The 20010-nt window shown below is 68.9% G+C and overlaps 1 protein-coding gene across 1 annotated transcript in view; it reads right to left on the bottom strand.

The window, feature by feature from the left end:
- Positions 1-4: 4 nt before the first annotated feature.
- SIPA1L3 (signal induced proliferation associated 1 like 3) overlaps positions 5-20010 on the bottom strand; it is a gene marked incomplete at its 3' end in the record, with an annotated part of 47108 nt that continues 27102 nt past the window's right edge. Inside the window, exons 3-20 of the mRNA XM_026057245.1 lie at positions 12350-14103; positions 11868-11998; positions 10383-10571; positions 9508-9682; positions 9251-9354; positions 8742-8899; positions 7691-8267; positions 6756-7030; positions 5399-5656; positions 4455-4604; positions 3993-4120; positions 3721-3845; positions 3034-3437; positions 2508-2723; positions 1743-1905; positions 1401-1602; positions 891-1034; positions 5-109 (exon numbers count right to left, since the gene is read on the bottom strand). Of these exons, the coding sequence (XP_025913030.1) occupies positions 5-109; positions 891-1034; positions 1401-1602; positions 1743-1905; positions 2508-2723; positions 3034-3437; positions 3721-3845; positions 3993-4120; positions 4455-4604; positions 5399-5656; positions 6756-7030; positions 7691-8267; positions 8742-8899; positions 9251-9354; positions 9508-9682; positions 10383-10571; positions 11868-11998; positions 12350-13793 (4948 nt within the window). The remainder of the gene's footprint in view (positions 110-890; positions 1035-1400; positions 1603-1742; positions 1906-2507; positions 2724-3033; positions 3438-3720; positions 3846-3992; positions 4121-4454; positions 4605-5398; positions 5657-6755; positions 7031-7690; positions 8268-8741; positions 8900-9250; positions 9355-9507; positions 9683-10382; positions 10572-11867; positions 11999-12349; positions 14104-20010) is intronic.

Raw genomic sequence — 20010 nt, 5'->3', positions numbered from 1 at the left:
GGCGTGCTGCGCGGCGTGGGCTGCCGCTCCGGGCCCAGGTGCGCGTGCACGGGGCTGTCGGGGCTCAGCGCCGAGTCGGCGAGGGAGAACAGCGAGACGGCTCTCTGCACTGCAAAGCCCAGCACGGCGTCACTGCCTGCCTCCGGAGCACCCTGCTCCCGGCGAACCAGGGCTGGGACGAATCCCGGGGGGAACAGGCGGGAGCAGCGGCAGCGTTTGCACCGCTGGGGTCCGCTCCCGAAGCGGTGCAACCGCGGGAGGCTGCAGTTCGGGGTGCTGGCGGCGCACGCTGCACCCCGCGCATGCACGCGGCCCCCCCTCTCCCCGCGGGAGACCCCGGATGCTGCAGCGAGACCGGACGCCACCTCCCAGCCCCCCGGGGCCAAGGTCTTGGGAACCAGCTGCCGCTTTCCGTCTCGGGCCGCTCGGGCATTTCCTGGCTTTGTGCTGCGCCGAGGGTGGGTGCCCGGGAGCCGGGTCCCTCCGCCAGCTCCGAACAAAGCGCGGCATCCCCGGAGCGCTGTGCTGGGAGGAGGCGGCATGGGCAGCAGGATGGGGCGGGCTGGCCGGGAAAGCAGGAACGGGGCGGCCCCGAGCGCGGAGGCCGGAGGGACTGGCTTTGCCGGCTTGGCACGGGGAAGGCAAGGCAACGGGGCTGTTGCAAGCGCCGATCCGGGACGCGTTCCCCGGGGCGCGCAACAGCGCCCGTCTCCCTCTACACGCGCTGTCCCCCCAGGTGCAAATGCAGCCACGCAGCCCCACGGCGCAGGGGGGGCCGGGCTGGGGTGAGCACCGGCTGTTCGGGGCCCCCGGAGGGCCACGGCAGCGGCCGGCCGCCCCGCGCACACCCTGGACCTGATGCGCGCCGCCCCCCGCTCCGGTGTTTCTACCTTCGTAGGCTTTGGCCGCGTTGACCAGGCTGGACCACTCGAGACCCGCCGCCGTGTCGGGCAGAGGCATCATCCCCGGGTCGAGGCGCCTCATGGGCTTGTCCCGCGAGTCCGCCAGGGACAGCTCGGAGGCGGAAATCGTAGCTGGAGGGGGGGGGGGGGAATGCAGGGTGAGAGCGAGCTGCGCCCTCCGGACGCGGCCCCCGAGCCTAAACCTGCACCCGGGGAGACGCTGCCTGACACGGCTCCGCTCCCGGGATGGGACCAGAAACGCTGGGGATGGAGCCGGCTCCGCAGCGGGTGCTGGCGGGAAGGGAGGTTTTGGGGACGCTCAGCTTGGCTGAGCAGCGCGGGACGGGGCAGGGGCCGCGGGAGCCCCCACGGGGACGTGCCCTGCCGAAGCCCGGCCGCTTTCCCCACGGAGCCGGTGGCGGGGCAGGGAAGGGGAACCCCCCCGCTCGCCGCGTCCTCGCCCCGGCACCCGCGTCCCCGCATCCCCGCGGCGCTCACATTTCTTCTCGGGGAGGCTGCCGTTGCCGGCCGGCGGGTGCTGCCGGCGGGTGGGCAGGGTGCTGGACGGGTAGGCGCTGGTGAAGAGGACGTCGGTGGCCAGCGACTGCTCGAAGCAGGCCGCGCTGGCGTAGCCGGCGTCCCGCCGCCCGCTGCACAGGCTTTCGTCCGACAGCGTCCGCTGCAGAGCTTTCTGCGGGGACTGGGGGGGCGGAAACGGGGGGGGACGTTTTCCCACGTGCCGCGCTCGGGCACCCCGCACAGGGTCAGGGCTGCCGTGCCGGCAGCGCGGGTGCGAGGCTGGGGCGCCCCGGGGGGGGGGTTGGAAGGGGCCGCGCTCACCCCGTCGCGCTCGGGCTCCGGGGCCGAGCTGTCCATGATGATGAGCTTCTTGAGGTCGTCCTCGATGGTGGACTTGTAGCTCTTGCGGGGGGAGCGGAGGTCGCGCAGCGAGGCCCGCAGCCGCGGCTGCCCGAAGACGTTCTTGGTGCTCATGTCCACCTGCCTGCCACGGCGCCAGGGGCGGCTGAGACGGCACCGGCGCGGCGCCTCCCCTGCCGCCTCCCTGCCGACCCCCCCACCCCGCACCAGCCGAACCCCGCGGGGCGCCGGCGTTGCCCCCCGCGGCACGGGGCGTCTCGGCAGCGGCTGCTCCGGGAGCGGAGCGGCAGGCGAGGCCCCGAAACCCCGGGCGGCAGGGGACGAGCCCCGGAGCCGACCGCAGCCCCGCTCGGCTCTTCCGCTGCCGGCTCGGCGGCCGTAAAAGCGGAGATAAAGCGGCGAGTCGCCTCCCGCCGAGCCGGGACTCGGCCAGAATGCTAACGACGGGCCCGCRGCACATCTGGCCGCGCCGATAACGAGCAAATCGCTGCACCGCAGCAAATCAAAAGCTCTCGCCCCTTGGAGAGGTGCTGAGCCCAAGGGCTCTGCTCCCTGCGGATAAAAGGCTGCGGCTCTTTTTGGAGAGAACGGCAGAGCTTTGCCCTCTGCTCCCAGGTGCTGCTGCAAATCCCCCCGGCTGCGACATCCCCCCGGGAGGCAGCAGCTCCGGGAGAGCCCCGCGCCCCCCAGCCGAGCCCTGCCCGCGGGCTCGACCCCAGCGCTTACTTCTTGGGGTCCGAGAAGGCCGCGGGGCGGGCGGGGGCGTCGTCGGCGCGCTTCCACCCCGCGGCGTGCTTGTTCCTGACCGTCTGCTTGGAGAAGAAGGATTTGGGCACCGAGGCCGAGAGCTGGAAGGAGCCGGGCTGCGAGGCGTGCGCGGGCCGGGGCGTCTCGGCCGCGGGCGCTTTGTAAGCGGAGTAACCCGGCCGCGAGGTCAGGCTGCTACAAAACACAAGCCGGTGAGAGCCAGGCTCGCCGCGGGGACGGGGCGCGCGCGTGCATGGCTGCCGGCACCCGGGCCGAGCCCCGGCTGCTTCGGGAGCTCGCTGGGGCGCCGTTCCCCCCCTTCCCCAAAAAGCCCCCTCTCCGAGCAGCTGCAAAGCTGGGGCCTCTCGGAGGACCTTCCCCCCCAGCGCCGAGGCCAGCACCGAGCTCGCCGTGCAGCCGGCCACGCCGCCGTCCCCCAGGCACAAACTCCGGCCTGGCGGGACGAGGCGAGGGCGACCGACCGGCCGCGGAGCCACCAACCCACCTGGGCTGCTTGAAGGGGTCGGGGCTGCTCCCGGGGGCTCCGGCCGCCGGCGCGTACAGCTTGGGCCGGTAGCCTTTGCCCTGGCCGCCGGCGCTGACGGTGGGCGACGACTCTCTCTTCTTGTCCCCGGGGCGGGCGCCGTTCTCGTGCAAGCCGGCGTAGGGCGCCTTGGGGAGCTTGTCCCGCTGCGGCACCGGGCGCGAGGGCTTGGGGCCACCGCAGCCGGGGCTGGAGGCGTAGAGCGCAGTGTCGATGCCGCTGTCGCTGGAGCCGCCTTTGGAGAGCGGGTCCGGCTCGGCCTCGCCRGCGTCGGCGGCGTCAAACCAGCGCTCGTCGCTGTGGCTGCTGGAGGCRTTGCTGGACAGCGTGTTGCTGCTGGAGTGGCTCGAGTACTGCGCCTCGCCCTGCAACGGCAGCCGCAGCCCCCGGCGCTGAGCCCTGCCCCTCACCCCGGCGTCTGGGCTCCATCTTGGGGATGCCCAGGAGGGGCACAGCCCCAAAAGGGAGGGGGAAAAGCGGGGCAGGGGGCTTGCACGGAGTCCTGCACAGGGGACTCTGGGCTCGCCCCTCGGACAAGCCAAATTTCCCCGGACCGGTGGCCGAGCGCTCTCAGCCCTGYGGGGCCGCCGAGGCCTCCCGGGGGCTGGGGACAAGGGCAGCACCGCGGCCCCGGGCGGCTCCACTCACTTTCGAATGCCGGTTGGGAGAGTCCTTGCCCGCCAGCTCCTGCCTGCTGGACCGCTTGCTCCCGCCGCTCGCCGCCGCCGCCGCCGCGGGGAGCCTCGACTGCGCCGGCACGTGCCACAGCGGCTCTGCAACGAGTCACAACCCGCAACGTCACCTCGGGGCCGCTGGGTCGCTCTGCCCGGGGGCAGAGACCTTTGCAGCAGGCGCGGGGAGCAAACGGGGCTCTTGGGGCAACGGCTGGTGGTGGGGCAGGGCTGCGCCGCCGTCCTTACCCGGCTTGTGCCTCTCCATGGTGCTCTCGTGGCTGGTGAGTCCCCCGGACGAGGAGTCGCCGCTGGAGGCCGCGTCGTGGCTGGCGTGCGGCTCGAAGGGCAGCAGCGGCCGCTGCGAGGCCGCGTATCTGGGGAGGGAAGGAGAAAGGTGACGGCCGGGGGCAGCCGGCCCGGTGCGGCGGTCCCAGCGTGATGCGGGGTGCAGGGTGACCCACACCGTGCTGCCAGGCCAGCTCCGGATTTGCCTTGCTCCAGGCTCGCTCCGGCCAGCTCTTGACAGCCTCCACGGAGGTCTGTGCCTGACTGTCCTCATGGGGACATATTTTTTTCCTCGGTGGGAAATGACCTTTTTGGAAGGGGCTGGAGGGGGCCAGGCTTGCCCGGGGCCGCGGGGCGCAGGAGGGAGGATGCTCCTTGCCCGGGGTCGGCCTTGCCCGCGCGGGCTCTCCGGCATCAGCCTACCTCTCCGGAGACGGCTTATAGCGGGCGTAGGCGGCTCCGCTGGTGCCTGGGGTGGAGAAGCTGCCCGAGGGCTGCCGGTAGGGCTGGACCCTCTCTGCTCCGGCTGGCGAGGACGAGGTGGGGTGGGGGGTTTCGGGGAAGCTGACTGGCCTGGTCCCACGGAGACATGCGGGAAAGGGGTTACGTTTGCTCCTGGCAGCCTCCTCGTTCCACCCCGAGGAATCGCCCGGCCAGAAACACTCCCGCACCCCGGCCTCGAGCCCATGCGCTCCTCCGGCGCCGCGGATAACGGAGCAATTCACCGAGGGCAGTGGCGAGGCTCCTGCCAGGAAGGCCGGGAGCCGCGGAAGCGGGCAAGGGGAGCACCGAATGGGAAAGCGGGGAGGAAGCGAGCAGCGGCTTTGCGTGCAGAGCATTCCCGTGCAACAGCGGCTCGGGGCTCGCGGAGGGGATGCTCAGGGCTCGCCAGCACCGGCGGCCGCTGCAACGCGCTGCCCTCGGGCTCCGCTCCAGGTCCCCRCGGCCTTGGCCCCATGGAGGGACACAGAGTGGGAAGGGCCTGGAGACCCCCCTGTTTCTCTGGGCATGCAGCACGGCCAGCGAGCGCTCCGGCTGCTCCGGCGAGCAGGTAAGCGGAGACCATATAGGGGGGGAAGCGCCTCCCTGCTGCTGCAGGCAGAGCGTGGGGCTCGGGAACGGGTTATTTCTAGCAAACAGCCGCGGCGGCCGCTTCCGAGCCAGGGGCTGGACAAGGCGCTTGACGGCTGCGGCCGCATCTCTGGGCCGGGCCGGGCAGAGCACGTCTGCGCGCCGGTTCGGAGGCCGCCGGTAAAACACCCGCGACAGCAGCGGGCGTCACAAAGCGCGGGGGAAGGCGAGACGAAGCGGCAGCTCCGTTCCCGGGAGCCGGGAGCGCTCGGYGCGGCGGCAGCGCTCCGCCTTACCTCTTGCTGTGCAGGGGCTGCGGCTCGCGGTAGGGGACGACGGCGGGCTGCTTGGGAGCCCGGCCGAGGGACTGGGCCTGCGCGAGGGGCAGCGGCTCGGACCATTTGCCCGGCGGCGGCGGCGCCGCGTTGTGCGAGGCCGGGCCGCTCCACTGCCAGGCGGAGTTGCTGCGGTACGGGGGCCGGTAGCCGGCCGGCAGGCTCTCCGGCTCGCCCTTGTGCTCCATGCTGCTCGTCTCCAACGACTCGGCCCATCCCCTGCAAAGCAAACGCYGCTTTCGTCTCCGCTCAGGAAGCCGGGCCGATGCCGCTGGGAGCGGCGCCCCATGGGGGGGGGGGCCCGGCTCCCCCCGTGGGTGGCAGCCGAAAGCACCCCTTCCCCGGGGAAGCAGCGTCCCGCCGGCGCGGGGCCGGGCTATTTAATCACACGCGGCTCTATCGGTGAGATCATCTTCCTGCGATGCGCGAGGGCAACGTGTGGAGCAGGCGACCTACTTAGCCACGCGCGGGGGAGAGCGAACCACGGCAGCCTAAAAATAGCTCCCCAACCCGGCAGGAAGGGGCTCTTCAGCCAGGTTTCCCCGCGCCGCCGAGCCGAAGGGACGGAGGCACCGGCTGGGAGCCGACCCCATCCGCGTCCGCAGCTCGCCGCCCCGGGAAGCGGCAGCGTGCGGCATTGTGGCGATGGCACGGGGGGGGCCAGCGCCGACCCACTCCCTGTGCCGGCATTGGGAAAGGAGCCGGCCGCGAYCCCGGCACCTAAAGCAGCCTCGTGGCCGGGGGAAAGGGCACCCGCGGGACCCCGGGACTGGCCCCGCTCGGCTCCACGCTCAGGTGCCCGCGCGGAGGGCGGAGATCCCACCCAGGACCAGGTCGGATTCTGGAGAGCCTCGGCAGCACCCTCGGAGCCAAGCGACACGACCGATGTCCCTACCGTAACGCCGCCTGTCCGGGAGGAGCCGCGCGCTCTCCCTTTCACGGAAAGCCGGCTCGTTTGTCATCGTATTAAGTGACAGAAAGGAGATATCCGCCAAAGCCCAGGTTCTTTGCTGTGGCTAAACYGCCCTTATTGACTTTAACTGGACTTTTCAAGGTTGCAGACGTGAAACCGATGGATGGGAAGGTTCCTACAGGCAATGCCTGCTCATCCCCGTGTCCGAGGTCCCCTGCCAACCCTTGGCGTCTAGGAGACGGGGCCAAGGTTGCAGAAGGATCCCAGACTTGCAGAGCCCGAGCCCCGGGGACTTGTAACGGGACAGTGGCGGCGGCTCCCCCAACCACCCCCCGTTGCTGCCACGGCACCGCGACGCGGAGCCGCCTGCCCAGAGACTCCGCCGAGGTGGCCCCCGGAYGCTACCTGCGAGGCGCCCCGTCCTCGTGCGGCGGGATGATGACGACTTTGACGGTGACGGACGTCCGCAGCAGGTCGATCATCTGGTCGTGGGTGAGCGTCACCACGGCCACTTTGCAGATCTCCACCAGCCGGCTGCCCTGCCGGAGGCCGGCCTGCCAGGCGAAGCCGTAGTCCTCCACCTCGGCCACGGTGCCGTCGTACTTCACGTGGAAGCCCAGCTGGCCCAGCCCGTTCCTCCGCAAGGTCATGTCCACGGTCTCGCAGCCGGAGGTCATAACCTGGGGCAGCGGCAGAGATGGTCACCCCCGGCCCTGGAGGTTTACTGCTGCCTGTCCCGACTCCGGCCAAAGCCTGCGGCCGAGCGAGGCAAATGCTCGGTGCCCCTGCCACGTTTCTGCTTTCAGATGGCTCTGGAGGATGCAAAACCCACTTGGCCTCCAGAAATCCTCCTCTCACATCCGACTGCCACCTTCCTGCCAGGTGGCTGACCAGGCGAGACCTCCTTCAGCACYGCACACTCCCTGCACCTCGTCTGTGCTCCCTTCCAGGCACCACGTTTGCATCCGTCGGGAAGGGCCAAGCCGAGAGCTTGCAGCGGAACAACCCACCAACGCTTTGCCGTGGCTTCCTCCAGCCTGCTGCCCCGACCGTGTGCGGCGTTCCCAGCCCCGTTCGCTCGACAGCCCTAAAGCGCACTGTCCTCCCGCACCTTGGAGCTCCTGGGTTCTCCCCTTCTCTAACCACGGGTGCAAAGGGCAGCCAGCCCCTCTGCAGACCTCCTGCAGGGCCCAGGTGAGTCCACTGCCTCTTCTCAAAGCCCAGATCTCCCCTACTTAGATGAAGGTAGTCTGAACGTGTCCACTGCTTTGGAATGGGCCCTACACAAACTACAAAGAAAACACTACAGAGGTTTTCCAGGTGCAAAGCGAGCGGCTTACCTTGAGCCTCTGCACAATCTCTTTGATGTCATCGGGGCCGCCCTCAGCTGCCCGGATGAAAATATGGTCCCCGCGGCCATAGAAGATCTTGATGGCGGAAGCGTCTGCAGTCCAGCCGATCACGTCCCCGCAGAAGCAGTTGAACACCACCTCCTTGGTGCTCAGGTCGAGCAGGACGACGAACTCATTGGAGATACCCAAGACGCAGTCTATCTCCGCTCCCTGGGCAAAGTCCTGCGCGGAGACGCGCCACGCKATGGCTCCCGCGCTGTGCTGCTCCGCTCCCGCCCGGGCTTTTGTCTTCTCCTTCTTTTTGGAGGCGAGCGAGATGAGGTTGAACTTCCCGGTGGAGTCGATGGGCGTGTTGGTGACGCAGTTCTCGGCCAGGTCTTTCAGGTACTCCTGCCGGGTCCGCGTCGCCATGGTGTGGAACTTGTCCGACTTGTGGGCGGCGTTCTCCGCGTTGATCACCTTGGCCAGCAAGAAGTCTCTAAAGACGTCGGACTTGCGGAAGGTAACGCCGCTAGGGATGGGGGGCCCAAAGGGCGGGACGTCTTTGGATCTGGTCACAGCCACACTTGGAGGGGAAAAGGGAAAAATCACTCGCTGTCCCTGGCAGGACAGCAGCCCTGCAAAGCCCCCTTGAAGGCTCGGGGAGCTCCTAGCTCCCTACGCCGCTCCCTGCCCAGCCGCTGCCGTGAGCACCAGGAGCAGAGCTCCCGCTCGGCGCCGCAACAGCGGCACCACTTCGAAGAGGCAAGAGGCCCGGGAGAAACCTCCGAAAGTGCCGCCACCCCCACGCAGGCTGAGGAGCGCGCCCGGCCTCACGCTTCACCCGCCCTCCRAGCACGCTCCGAGCAAAGCAACTCCCGGAGCCAAAGCCCGGGGCCGCCCTGGCCGAGGAGCCGGGCCGGGGCGCTGCAGGGCGCAGGAGCGGCAGCGAAGGGCGTTTGGTGGGTGCAGGCAAGCTGAGCCCAGCCCGGCGCGGAGGAGCGCCGGGCGCCCGAGCGCTCGGAGCCGGCAGCCACGGTTAGCAGCGGGTCAGGCTTACCTATAACAAACATTATCAGTGCAAGGGTTGTGGACGCGGACAATGATAAAGACATGCTGGAAGTGCGATCGGATATTCTGGGGAGTGAAGGGCAATGCTCCGGGCTCTTGAAAGATGATTGTAACTATGTCATTTCCTATGTGCCTCTTCCTCAGTAACTAGCGAGGTAAGGGGGGAAAAAAAAACAAAACGTATTAGTAGTGTCCGTGGCCTGATGGCACACGGTGCCCTGGTCCCCGGGAGCCTCTTTGTTAGGTGTTAGAAAGCAACACAGAGTGACCGAGGTGCAGCGGCAGCGAGGTTCGCTCCTCCGCCACGGCCAGGCACGCCGGCAGCCGGAGAAGCGGGCTGGACCCCGGGCCGGGCTGCCGTCTCCGAGCCGCCTGAGCTCAGAGCCTTAAAACAGGCGTCACCCGAGGGGACGAGGGGCTCCCGGTCCCCTCCTCTGAGCCCCCTTCGCCGCAGGACTCTGCAGGGGCTCCCAAACGGTGCTGGGGCGCGTGGCTCACCTGCTGCCTGTTGTTGGGGGTGTACGGGAGCATGGTGGAGACGTGGAACATGATCTCGTAGTCCTGGTAGGTGGTGTACAGGGAGTGGGTGCCCGTGGAGTCGGCTGCGAGGGAACGGAGGCCGTCGGGAAGCGGCTCCGAGGGAAGCGGAGGCATCCGGCCCCAGGCAGCCCCGAGCCCCGCGCTCGGAGGGACCCGGCGCCCGGATGGGGCGGCACAGGCAGGGCCGGGACCCCGGTCCCAGCACCGGCACTTACTCTTGGTGTCTAGCTGGGCGGCGTACTTGCTGAAGGCCTTGAGGCACACCTTCTCGCCGAGGAGGGAGAGGAACTCCTCAAAGGCAGGTCCCGCTTCCTCGTTGTTGTACATCTCCTCCTCGGAGCTCTGGCCGGCTTTGCAGTACAGGATGCCCACCTTGTGCTTCCGGCAGAGCTGCGGGCGGCAGGGCAGTGCTGAGCACGGCCGCGGCACCCACCTGCTCTCGCCTCCCCGAGGCCGCCGGGCTCGGGCGCTCCCGGGTCTCGCAGCCAGGGCTTCGCGCCCCTCCTGCTCCGCAGAGCTTCCAGCCRAGCAGCTCACGAAGAGGTTAAAAGCAGGTGCCGCGGCCGGCCCGGCAGCAGAGCGGCGCCCAGCAGGTCGGGACTTGCACGCTCTCGCTTTACGCACCAGTAAATTACAACAGGCTGCTGCGAAGGAGTCTGCTAGGAGCAGGGCAGCGCAATGATGCTGTCACCCRGGAGGCCGTGAAATTGGGGATCGGCTCCCGCCTTGCTCTGGCATTCAGCCTCGGACCAGTGTCCGAGCGAGACCCCAGCCGGGCTTCCAGGAGCCCTCCGCATCCTGGTGCTGCCAGCAGGCCGGGGACACCGGAGCGCTGGTGTGCCTGCATGGCTCCCAGCCACCGGCGCGGGGCTGCGAGGCCCGGGATGGCTTTGGCAGCTGGGGGCACTGGCAAGATGTTGGCACGGGAGGACGGCTGCTCCATCGCTGCGGAGCCTCTCCAACCCCGGGAGAAACTCGGGAAAGGGGCTGCTGGCGCCAGAGCCCCCCTCTGCACCCGGGACCCCGGAGGTGGCGCCCAGCCTGGCCCACGAGGAGCCGCCGCGGCCGGGGACCCCCTGGCCCCACTCACCCCTTGCTCGTCGAGCTTCAGGAGCTGCTCCGTGACCTTGGGCGTGCTCATGGCGAGCCGCAAGCAGTGGATGTTGAGCTCGGGGATCACATACTCCAGCGCGTCCTTCAGCGGCAGCCCGCGGACCGTCCCGTGCTTGGTGGTGGTGGGAGTGGCGTCCTCGAGGATGGAGCCGCGCAGGGTGACGAGCTGGGAGAGGAGGGGGAGAGGGCTTGTGGAGCACCCCCGTTTCCCACAGGCGAGCGCACGCGGCTCACAACGGGCGCGTTGTTCTCGCCTGGGAACAACAGCCTTTTGTGAGAGGCTCCCGAAGCCTCCCTATGGAAATTGTGATTAAAAGTAAGACGGAGATGGCTGCGATAGGGAGGACGGGGGCATGCCTGCGCTTGCGGCCCGGGACGCCCGCGAGTGTCTGAGCTAACACGGCGCTGAGCTCCTCTGGAGGAAGGGCTTGTGCAATCGCTCGCTGCAGCTCGGTTACGCTGCTCCGGGGTCCTCTGCCACCGGGACGGGACGGGGCTCGGCAGCCAGGCACACGGGGACTGCGCGTCCCCCTGCAGCCGCCGCGCTCCACCTGGCACCGGGTGCTGCATGTGCACTGTCCCCACCCAAGAAAAGCCTCGGGCAAAGCTCAAGCCTGGCAAAGGGGGTGACAGTCAACTCGTCATGCGCCCCTTCGCTCCGGAGATGCCACGGGAGGCCTGGGAAGCCCCATCCCACGTGGAGTCGCCACTGTTGAATCCCAGCTCAAACCCCATTAGAGCAAGAACGCAGCGAGGCCAACAGCCCTGCTGAGAGCTGGCCGGGCCCTTGCAGCGCTGTGGGGAGCCGGGCAGGAGCGGGGACCCTCGGCTGGTCCCTCGCTGCAGCACGCGGAGAGCATGGCGCGATTGCAGGGCCCCGCCGAGCCCAGGAGCAACGCCGCCACCGGTCCGGGGTGCAAAAAACCTGCTGTTTCCCCACTCTGGCTGCTCGGCTCGCTGCTCACGCCCTCTGCCGGCACCTGCCCCGGAGGAGAGCGCAGATCCACTCCTCCGGAACGGCAGCCGGTCACCTCCCTGCCCAGCCGGCTCCTGCGCCGTGAGCAGTAACTCTCGCACCACCGCGGCTGCAGCCAGCTCTGGCTGGACGCCGGACGCACTCCGAGTCCTCCAGCGATTAATTGCACAGCTGCTCCCGTGCCAGAGCTCAGGCCCYGACACGCATCCCACTCCGAGCGGCAGCTGCAGACGAGCGCCGCGAGGTGTYGCAGAGGCCCCAGCGCTTGTGGGGACAGGGTGCGGGGTGGACTTGCGGCGGGGGCCACTGTTTCAGGGTGCTCGTAGCTCCCTGCTCCGGCCAGCAGCACAGGTAGGGAGCTTCCCACTCAGCCCACCTTTGGGAGCTTGCTTCAAAGCCCCCCGTGGGTGGGAGAAACCAGCCCTYGGGGTCTACCGACAACCCTACGGGGCGAACAGCCCGGCTGCTCCGGTTGCAGTGACGTACCTCGCTGGTCCGGAAGATGATCCTGTACTGGTACTGGGGGCCGTGGTCCTTGTGATCCTCCAGCTTCTCCCGCTTGATGCTCACGGCCACCGGGCCCAGCTTCTCGTCCACCCCGAAGTAGTTGGAGTGCTCTGCAAAGAAATGGGGGCGGAGGAGCTGCCGTCGCGGAGCGGGGGCACGGCGCATCCCTGCCACCGCGAGGAGGTGCCGAGGGAGGCGGCGGCCCCCTTGCACGCGAGGACCTCCCAGCACAGYGGTGCCGGGGGCTTCGCGCTGCCGCCGTGCCAGTTTACACGGAGCCGGGTGCACGCCGGTGACGCTACGCCCGTGCCTGCTTTGGAGGCAGGATTCGGCTGCGCCCCCCGAGGATCTCCGCCAAAGACACCAGGCACGTGGGAAGGGAGGGTCTGCGCTAGCTCTCCCACGGGCTCCGCTCTCAAGCGTGATGCTGGACCCCAGCCCCAAGCCCTGGCAGCCCCTACCTTTGCCGTGGAAATGGTCCCGGTAGTAGCGGGCCCCCAGGTCCACGTGCTCGACGCTGTAGTGCTTGAGCCGGCTGGGGTTCCTCTGCAGCTCCTTGGGGACCTCCAGCACGGAGATGCTGGCGTTGGTGCAGTGCACGTTGAGGGAGGGCTCCAGGAAGCCGCCGTCGGCCGCCGGCCCGCCGGGCGAGCCGGCCGAGGCCTTGGAGAAGCTGACGTTGCGCTCGCTCATGCCGCCGATCTCGTTGCGGAAGTGGGGGCAGCTGAGCAGCAGGTCATTGCTGTTGTTGTCCCCCAGGTCGTGCTCCAGGTTCTCCTTGTAGTTGAGGTCCTCGGTGCTGGCGAAGGCAGGGTCCAGCCCGCCCAGCCCGTAGGCGCGCGAGAGGGCCGCAGAGACGGCCGAGGCGGCCGAGGCGCCCGTGGTGGTGTTCCTCCGCTGCGCCACGACGGCGCGGTTGGCGGCCACGGCGTTGAGGTCGAAGAGCATGCTCTGCACGTCGTAGTGGGCGAAGCTCTTCTGGCACAGCCAGGCCTTGCCCGCCTCGGGCGCCCGGCCCTCCTCCGGCTCCTTCCCGGGCTCCCCCTCGTTCCGGCTGCTCCGCAGCTTCTTGAAGATGGAGTCGCCTCCCGCCTCCCCCTTGGGGCCCTTCTTGCGCGGCTTCTCCTTCGGCTGCGAGGGCAGCTCGTCGCGGGGCAGCGCCGGGCCGTTCCTGGCCTCCGCCTTGGCAGCGCCGGCCGGGAAGAGGCCGGGGGCGCCGGCGGGGTCCGCGCGGAGCAGCTCGCCGAGGCGCTCGGGCGTCGCGGCCCGCAGGTCCGGCTTCTTGTTGCGGAACTCGTTGAGCATGTCGAAGAAGCTCTGCTCCGAGATGCCCTGGACGTCGATGGAGGACGTGCTGCCGTACTCGCGGAAGAGCGGCGCGCCCCCCGCCAGCTTCGCCCCCCGCGGCTCCAGCTGCTCCTCCGGGTCGCACTCGCTGAGCGTGATCTCGCTGTTGCTCCTGTGGCGCAGCGGGGCGAAGGCCCGGCTGGGCGACCGGGGCCAGCCGTCCTGAAACTCCACGTCCTTGGACCTGCGCCGCGCCAGGCGGTGCAGGGCTTTGAGCCCCGCGCCGCCACCGCCGCTGCTGCCGGCACCGGCTGGCTGCTGCCCGTTCTGGAGGCCGCGGGGCGAAGCGGCGTCCCTGCCGGCGGCTGCCTCGGCGTCTCTGCACGGGCTCGGCGCGGCCGGCTCCTTCGGGGCCTCCCTCTTGGGGGGCCAGTCGGCGATGCGGGCGCGCACCCCCATTTTGGGCACGGCCGGCGTGGCGGTGGCGGCGGCCGGGCGGGGGGCGGCCGGGCCCTCGCCGCCCGCCTGCGGCACGCTGCCGTTGTGCGCCCAGTAGCCCGGCGGATAGTGGTCCGCGGGCCGGGCGCCGGGCAGCCCTTCCTTGGGGAAGGAGGTCATAGTCCGAGGGGAGAGCCGAGCCTGAGTGCCGGAGGGAAGGCGCCGCTCATGGCCGCTGCGACGGCGCGGCCTCAGCCGTTGCTGGGGGTGGCGGGCAGGCGGCCGGAGAGCGAAGCCCCGTGGCGCCCGGCCTCAGGACGCTCCTGCCCCATCGCTGCCGGCTCGCTGCCGCCCCGACCGCCGGGCAGGGCTCCTCCGCGTCGCGGCCGCGGGCTCGTCCCCGTCACGGCCGYGGGCTCCTCCTCCTCGTCCCCGCGGGGCTCACGGCAGCCGGGGCGCAGCGGCGCTCCGCGGCGTCTCCCAGGCCATCCTGCCGCGGGAAGAGAGAGCAGAGTTAGCAAAGCGGAGGCAGCTGGGGCAGAGGGAACGGGCAAGCGCTGCGCAGCCGAACGGGCACCGCGGCCCTCCTGCAGCGCTTCTCGTCGGGGAAACGGAGCGGCTCCGGTTTTTAGGGTCCGCCGCCGTTCAGAGGGCGCAAGGCAGCGGCTGCAACGGGACCCGGCCGTGCCGAGCACGCGCCCGCTTTCCTCTGCGCGAATGCAGCCCGGGAAGGAGCCGCCGGCCCCGATCGCAGGGTTTCACGGTCGCATGCGTCCGCGCAACGCGAACCTCCCAGTGCCCTCTTGTGGGCAGAGCCCCGCACGCCCGACGGGCCGGGACCGACGCGCCGTCCTCCGGCGAGACTGGGGCCGCTTCAGCCCGGCGCTGGGCCAGCGCTGCCCCCTCGTCGCCCTCCCCGACGTGTGGCCTCCCACGGCGGCGCCCGGGGAAAACCCGTCCTCCAGGACGGGCCGCGCTGCACGCAGCGGTGCCGCGAGCACCCCGAGAGCCTCCCGAGCCAGGCGCTACCGCAGAAGGGATTCACACCCACGGAAGCAAAGCAACCCCAGAGTTCAGCCCGACGCTATGCTGCTATTCGCAGCCCTTTGGGGATCCCCGGGAGCCCCCCGAGACACCTGAAGGGAGACCAGGGCTGCAAATCCAGCCCCAGCTGGGCTGGGAAGCTGGAAAAACATCCTCGTTCCCTGGCTGGCAACTTCAAAGTCTGCAAATTGGGGAAAAAAAACCTGCAGCTGAAGCAGGATTGAAGCTTCCCAGCATCGCCTGACCCCCAAGATTGATCGCCCTCGCYGGGACCCCCTGGAAGTGGGTTACCTTGGACCAGCCCCACGTGGAAGCGTAAATGAGCCATTTGACCTATTTCTGCAGGGCAGCGGAGCATTTAGGATGAATAATAAATGCATTTAACAATGCAGACACAACGCCTCCCCGACTGCTGCAGGCGAGCTGGGGACAAGGCGCACAGCTCGCGGGAGCCCACGCGGAGCGGCAGCGTCCGCCGGGGAGCGCGCTTCCCAGCCCCGGCCCCCAAGCCGCGTCCGCCGCCRCCCGCTTCTCCGGGCACGCGGGGCCCGGCTCTGCCGAGCGCACGGAGCGGCTGCAAGCGGCTTCCCCTCCCTCTTGCCACCCAGATCGAGGAGACCAAGGGATGGTCCCTTTGCCAAGGGAAATCGCTCCGGGAGCTGCTTTGAGACGATCCGCACGAGCCGGGAGTGGAAAACCCTGCAGAGAGCAGGGCAAGGCTGGAAGCAGAGYCCAGGCGTCCCGGCCCTGTGCATGGCCCGGGCTGTCCCCCAYGCTGCTAGGGGTGACTGAGACCACGTATCCCAGCCGGGAGAGCACGGCATTCCCGGCCCCGAGCCCAACGCAGTGCTTGGCAGCTCCTGGTCGGACACAGACCCCCCCGTCGCCTCCTGCAAACCCAGAGCAGGGCGAAACCCTTCTCCTGTGCCACCGCTCCCCCAGCACCACCTAACCAGGGCTGGCGRCTCGGGCGAGATCTGCCGGGCAGATAGATGGCTACGAGAGGAAATTCTTGCTTTATCAACACCGCAGAGCCACCCGCACCGAGGCTGAACCAAGCAGCCGACGCGCCGACCGCAGAAACCCCCGGGAAACCTTCGGCGGCTCTCCTGCAGCCCGGGAGCCCGGGCTCCRAACGGCGCCCGGGGAAGCCGAGCGGTCCGCTCAGGGCTTTGCCGCCGCTTTTATCTCCCCAGTTCAGGCCCTTCGCTTCTCCTCCGGCGGCTCCTTTGCGGCCCGGGGTGGAAGTCCGCCGCTTTGCATCCTGCTGCACGGGAGAAATAGGTCACCCGCGCGGAGGCACAGCTGCGCGGAGCCGCTGAGCCGCCGCAGACAATGGAGATCAGACTTCAAACCCGACTGCGGGGCCCTGCCGGCACCTCGTAAACACAAGAGACACATTAAAGCGCTCTTAACCTCTGCTGACGGCTTTTTTTCTATTCGAGCCTGCAAGCAAGGATTTGGGATTGGGCGATGGCAGAGTGCAAGTGGTCAGATAAGAGGGAAGAGGAGGGAGAGCCAAGGCTGGTGTCGGCAGCGCGGGGCAGCGGCTGTGCGGCCCGGCTTGCACACCCGCCCGCACGGCTGCAGCGATGCCCAGAGGTGGCAACGAGAGCTGTGACCCAGGGGTGAGCYGTGCACCGAGCAGCACGGGCTGGATGCGGCTCCGCTCCGCACCTCGGGCACCGAAAGGGACCCCCGTGGAGCAGGKCAGCCAGGCCAGAGGTCTAAAACGCATCCCGTTGTGTCGCATTGAGCCGGGTCACCGGATGCGGCGGTCACCGGTCTGATTGTACACAGCCGTCCCCAGGCACCGCGGGGTGTTTGCACTGACCGCCTGCACCCTGCTGCACACAGCCGTCCCTGGGTATTTGCACCAACTGCCTGCACCCTGCTGCGCACAGCCATCCCCGGGTATTTACACCGACCGCCTGCACCCTGCTGCGCACAGCCATCCCCGGGTATTTACACCGACTGCCTGCACCCTGCTGCACACAGCCATCCCTGGGTGTTTGCACCGACCGCCTGCACCCTGCTGTGCACAACCGTCCCCGGGTATTTACACCGACTGCCTGCACCCTGCTAGCTCACACCGCGGCCCGGGCGGGCAGCGAGAGCCCAGCACGCACAAGGGAAGCTGTCTGGAGCCTGAGCGCTGGCGACGCTGTGCAGCCTCGCTGCCTTGCCCACGACACGCAGGAGATGCCGCCTGCACCGGGCTGCAGCGGCTGCTCCGAGTCCCGCTCAGGCTGGGACGCAGCGGCAGGCCGACAGCTCGGCGGGGTTTTCCGAGGGTGGCAGAGCCCGTCTGCAAGACGGATGGCAGCGGAAGGCGGCGAGGCGCCGCGCGAGGGCTGCAAGGTGCTGCGAGCCGGGAGTAGCAGCCCTGTCAGCCCCAAGCTGCTCAAATCCGCCCAAAATCGCGCCCRTGCCTGAGCTGGCAGCAGTGATTCAGCCCCCCGAGCAGCTGATGATTGCAGGCTGATACGGCGCTCGGAGATTCCCAGTCTATTCCTGGAGTGCCGATGCAAAGACCCACCCCGACGCCCACGGCAGCGTTTGTGCCGCAGCCGGCGCCGGGGCTGTGGGCGTACGGGCACGCTCGCGCTTCTTTTCCGAGGCTGAATAAGCCTGAAAAAGAGTAACGCTCCCGTCAGGCCAACGGCCGGGAAAACCCCCTCGCCGCTCTGGGGGCGACTCCGTCCCCGGGCCTTGCAATAGCGCGGGGCAGCCCGGGGTGCAAGCGCGAGCATCGCCCCGTGCCCGGGACGCCGGCGCATCGCCCGTCGGGCGGGTTTCGGAGCCGGGCAGCAGCGTCCGCACCCCAGGACGGACGAGCGCTAATCCGTCTGCGCTCAGCATTAGCCCGTGCCGGCAGCTGCCGCGTGTCCCTCCTGCCGGCATGGGGCCGGCACCTAAACTAATCCCGGCTAATTACAATGGAAGCCGACTAAGATCACATCTGCTGGGAGTGGATATTAAATCAATACCTGAAAGTCTTAATTAAATGCAGACAGGGGATCCTTAACGAGGAGGCATCTGTCAGGGTGCCGCTGTACACAGCCGTGCCACGGGGCCCTCCTTGCTGCTGRAATCCGGCCGGAGCAGAGCTCGGCTCAGCGGGTGCCACAGCGGGAAAGCAGATCCTGAGCCCGGCTGCCAGCGTCACAGACCGGCGGGAAGGATGCGGCTCCGGCAATGCACCGTGAGGCCGTGCACGCTCCGCTCCCGGCTGTGAAGCCGGAGCCTTGCAAGCCTCCTCTCCGGGAGGCGACGTGCCGTTTGGATCCTTCCCTGCGCGCAGCACCGCTGCTGATGGAGGGATGGCTCCCGCAGGGCTGCCGGTGCCGCGTGCGCYGAAGCAGCCCCACCGTAGCCAGGGCACTCGGCTGGTCGGGGAACGCGTGGGAGCTGCGGGCTCCCCGCGAGAGCATCCCTCCTCCGGGAGGAGCCGCTGGTGCCAGCGCAGCTCCGTGGAGGCTGGGACCCGGTGCGGGACGGACGCCCGCCGGTGCCATGTCTGCATCCCGTGCAGCGTCTCGGAGCCGGCTCCATCCCGGCGGCACCTGCTTCCCCGGAAACGTTGGAGGCCTGTGCTCTGGGAGGAGCTGCATCTGGCTCAGGGCAAGGGGCTCCGTGCTGCGCTCCYGGGGAGGCTCCTTGCACGGACGCCCGGCGGGAGGCCGGGATGGGGCTCGTCCCGCAGTGCCCCGTGAGCCGGCGGCATCCCCGTGCAAGCAGTCTGCTGGCTGCCTTGCCGGCGCCTGACTCCGGGGTGGGATCTGCCCCTTTTTTCGCTTCCACGTGCGCCGTCTGGGAAGCATTAAGCAAGTCCTGAGACCGGGGAAGTGGCTGTTTGCTGCGGGAGCGGCCGTGGGCGGCAGGCGCGGGGCTGCTCCGGTGCCGTGGGCGCCGCAACCTGCCGGCAGCTCCCGCGCCGGGGCCCCGCGGAGCCCGTTCCCAGCGCCGCTGACGTGCTTTTTCCAGCTCGCATATTTGGGCAGCGGCAAGCGGAAGCCGCTGAGGTTGCTCGCGCCGGAGGTGCCAAGAGCCGGGAGCATTCGGGGAGCTCTTTCCGGCAAGGCAAGGAGCCCGGTGCTCGGTGCCGTGCCGTGCTTGGCTCCTCAGCTCCGAAGGGACAGGGAACATCCCCTCTCCCCCCAAAACCAGAACGCTTCAATTCGCAGGCTTTACCCGGATACGCTGCCAACAGCCTCCGTGCTGACACCATCTGCCCCAGCCGCTCTCCAGCCCAGAAATGAATCCYGAAGGATGAACCCGCATCCTCCATCCAGCGGCCGGAGAGCCGAGCGCCAGGAAGGCGCCGCTGCAACGGGGCTGCCGGGCCGGCGCAGCGGCCGCATCGCTTCCGAGCGTGGAGGCTCCCGGGCACCCAGGCACCCGCCTGGCGCTGTTTGCATCCGAGCAGGCAAATTAGCTCCGTTGCCCYGAGTTCAGGCTCGATGCTCCCCGTTCCACATGGTCTTTATTAAATACTTCTGCGGAGAACTAAAGGCAACTGACAGGTCCCCCGGCACCGTGCCGAGGAGCCCGAAAAAAGCAAGCAAAACCCTGGAAAACGGCATTAGCTGCAGTGACCTGAGACAGTAGGACGAGGTGAAGTGTCGCAGAGGTAATTAGAGATGACAAGCTTCATGCAGAATCAAGCAGCGCAGTCCTGACCTATTTGCTGCATCCTCAGTAAGAAAACCACGGTGTCGGATTTAATTTAGGACCACAAGTAGCAGCGGGAGAAATCCGCAGGGCAGCGCGGCGCCCGGCGTCCTCGTGCGGARAGGGGGCCGAGGCAAACCCAGCCGCGAGGGCGGCAGCGTGCAACGCTTCCCGGGCGTGTGAGGGGACATCTCCTTCGGACGCCCCAGAGGACAAGCGCCGCGGGTGGGAGGCGACGGGCAGATCGTCCGTGACGAACGGGTTTTGTCTCGGAGACGGCAAGGCGGAGGGACGCGCTGCAAAACGGCAACAGCAAACCCCGGCCCCGACGCTGCTGCCGGGACCCGTGCGTGGACCGGCTCCGCTCTCCGGCCAGGGGCCCGGGAGCACGTCGGATCGCACCAGCGACTAACGAATTCCCCGGCACCAAGAGCCTGACATCAGCAAAGCCAGCGCTGGCTTTCATTAGCGCTGTGCGGCGCTTGGCTTTAATTTCCGTTTATTTTTAGCCTGCCTAGTGGCTGGTGTCAGGCAGCCRTGCGAGATGAACGCCTTTTTCCAATTTATTCATCGACGGCTAGGAAGCCGCGTGCGCATCCCGGGCTGCGAGGCCAGGACGGGGTCTCCCCCCGCCGACGCAAGCGCGCAGGGCGCCGCGCGCCCGTCTCCCCCCGGTCAG

The sequence above is a fragment of the Apteryx rowi genome, unplaced genomic scaffold (genome assembly GCF_003343035.1).
Source record: "Apteryx rowi isolate R43461 unplaced genomic scaffold, aptRow1 scaffold_1377, whole genome shotgun sequence".
NCBI classification, from domain to species: domain Eukaryota; kingdom Metazoa; phylum Chordata; class Aves; order Apterygiformes; family Apterygidae; genus Apteryx; species Apteryx rowi.
Note: the sequence above shows the minus strand (reverse complement) of the source record. Positions and strands in the feature narration are given on the sequence as shown.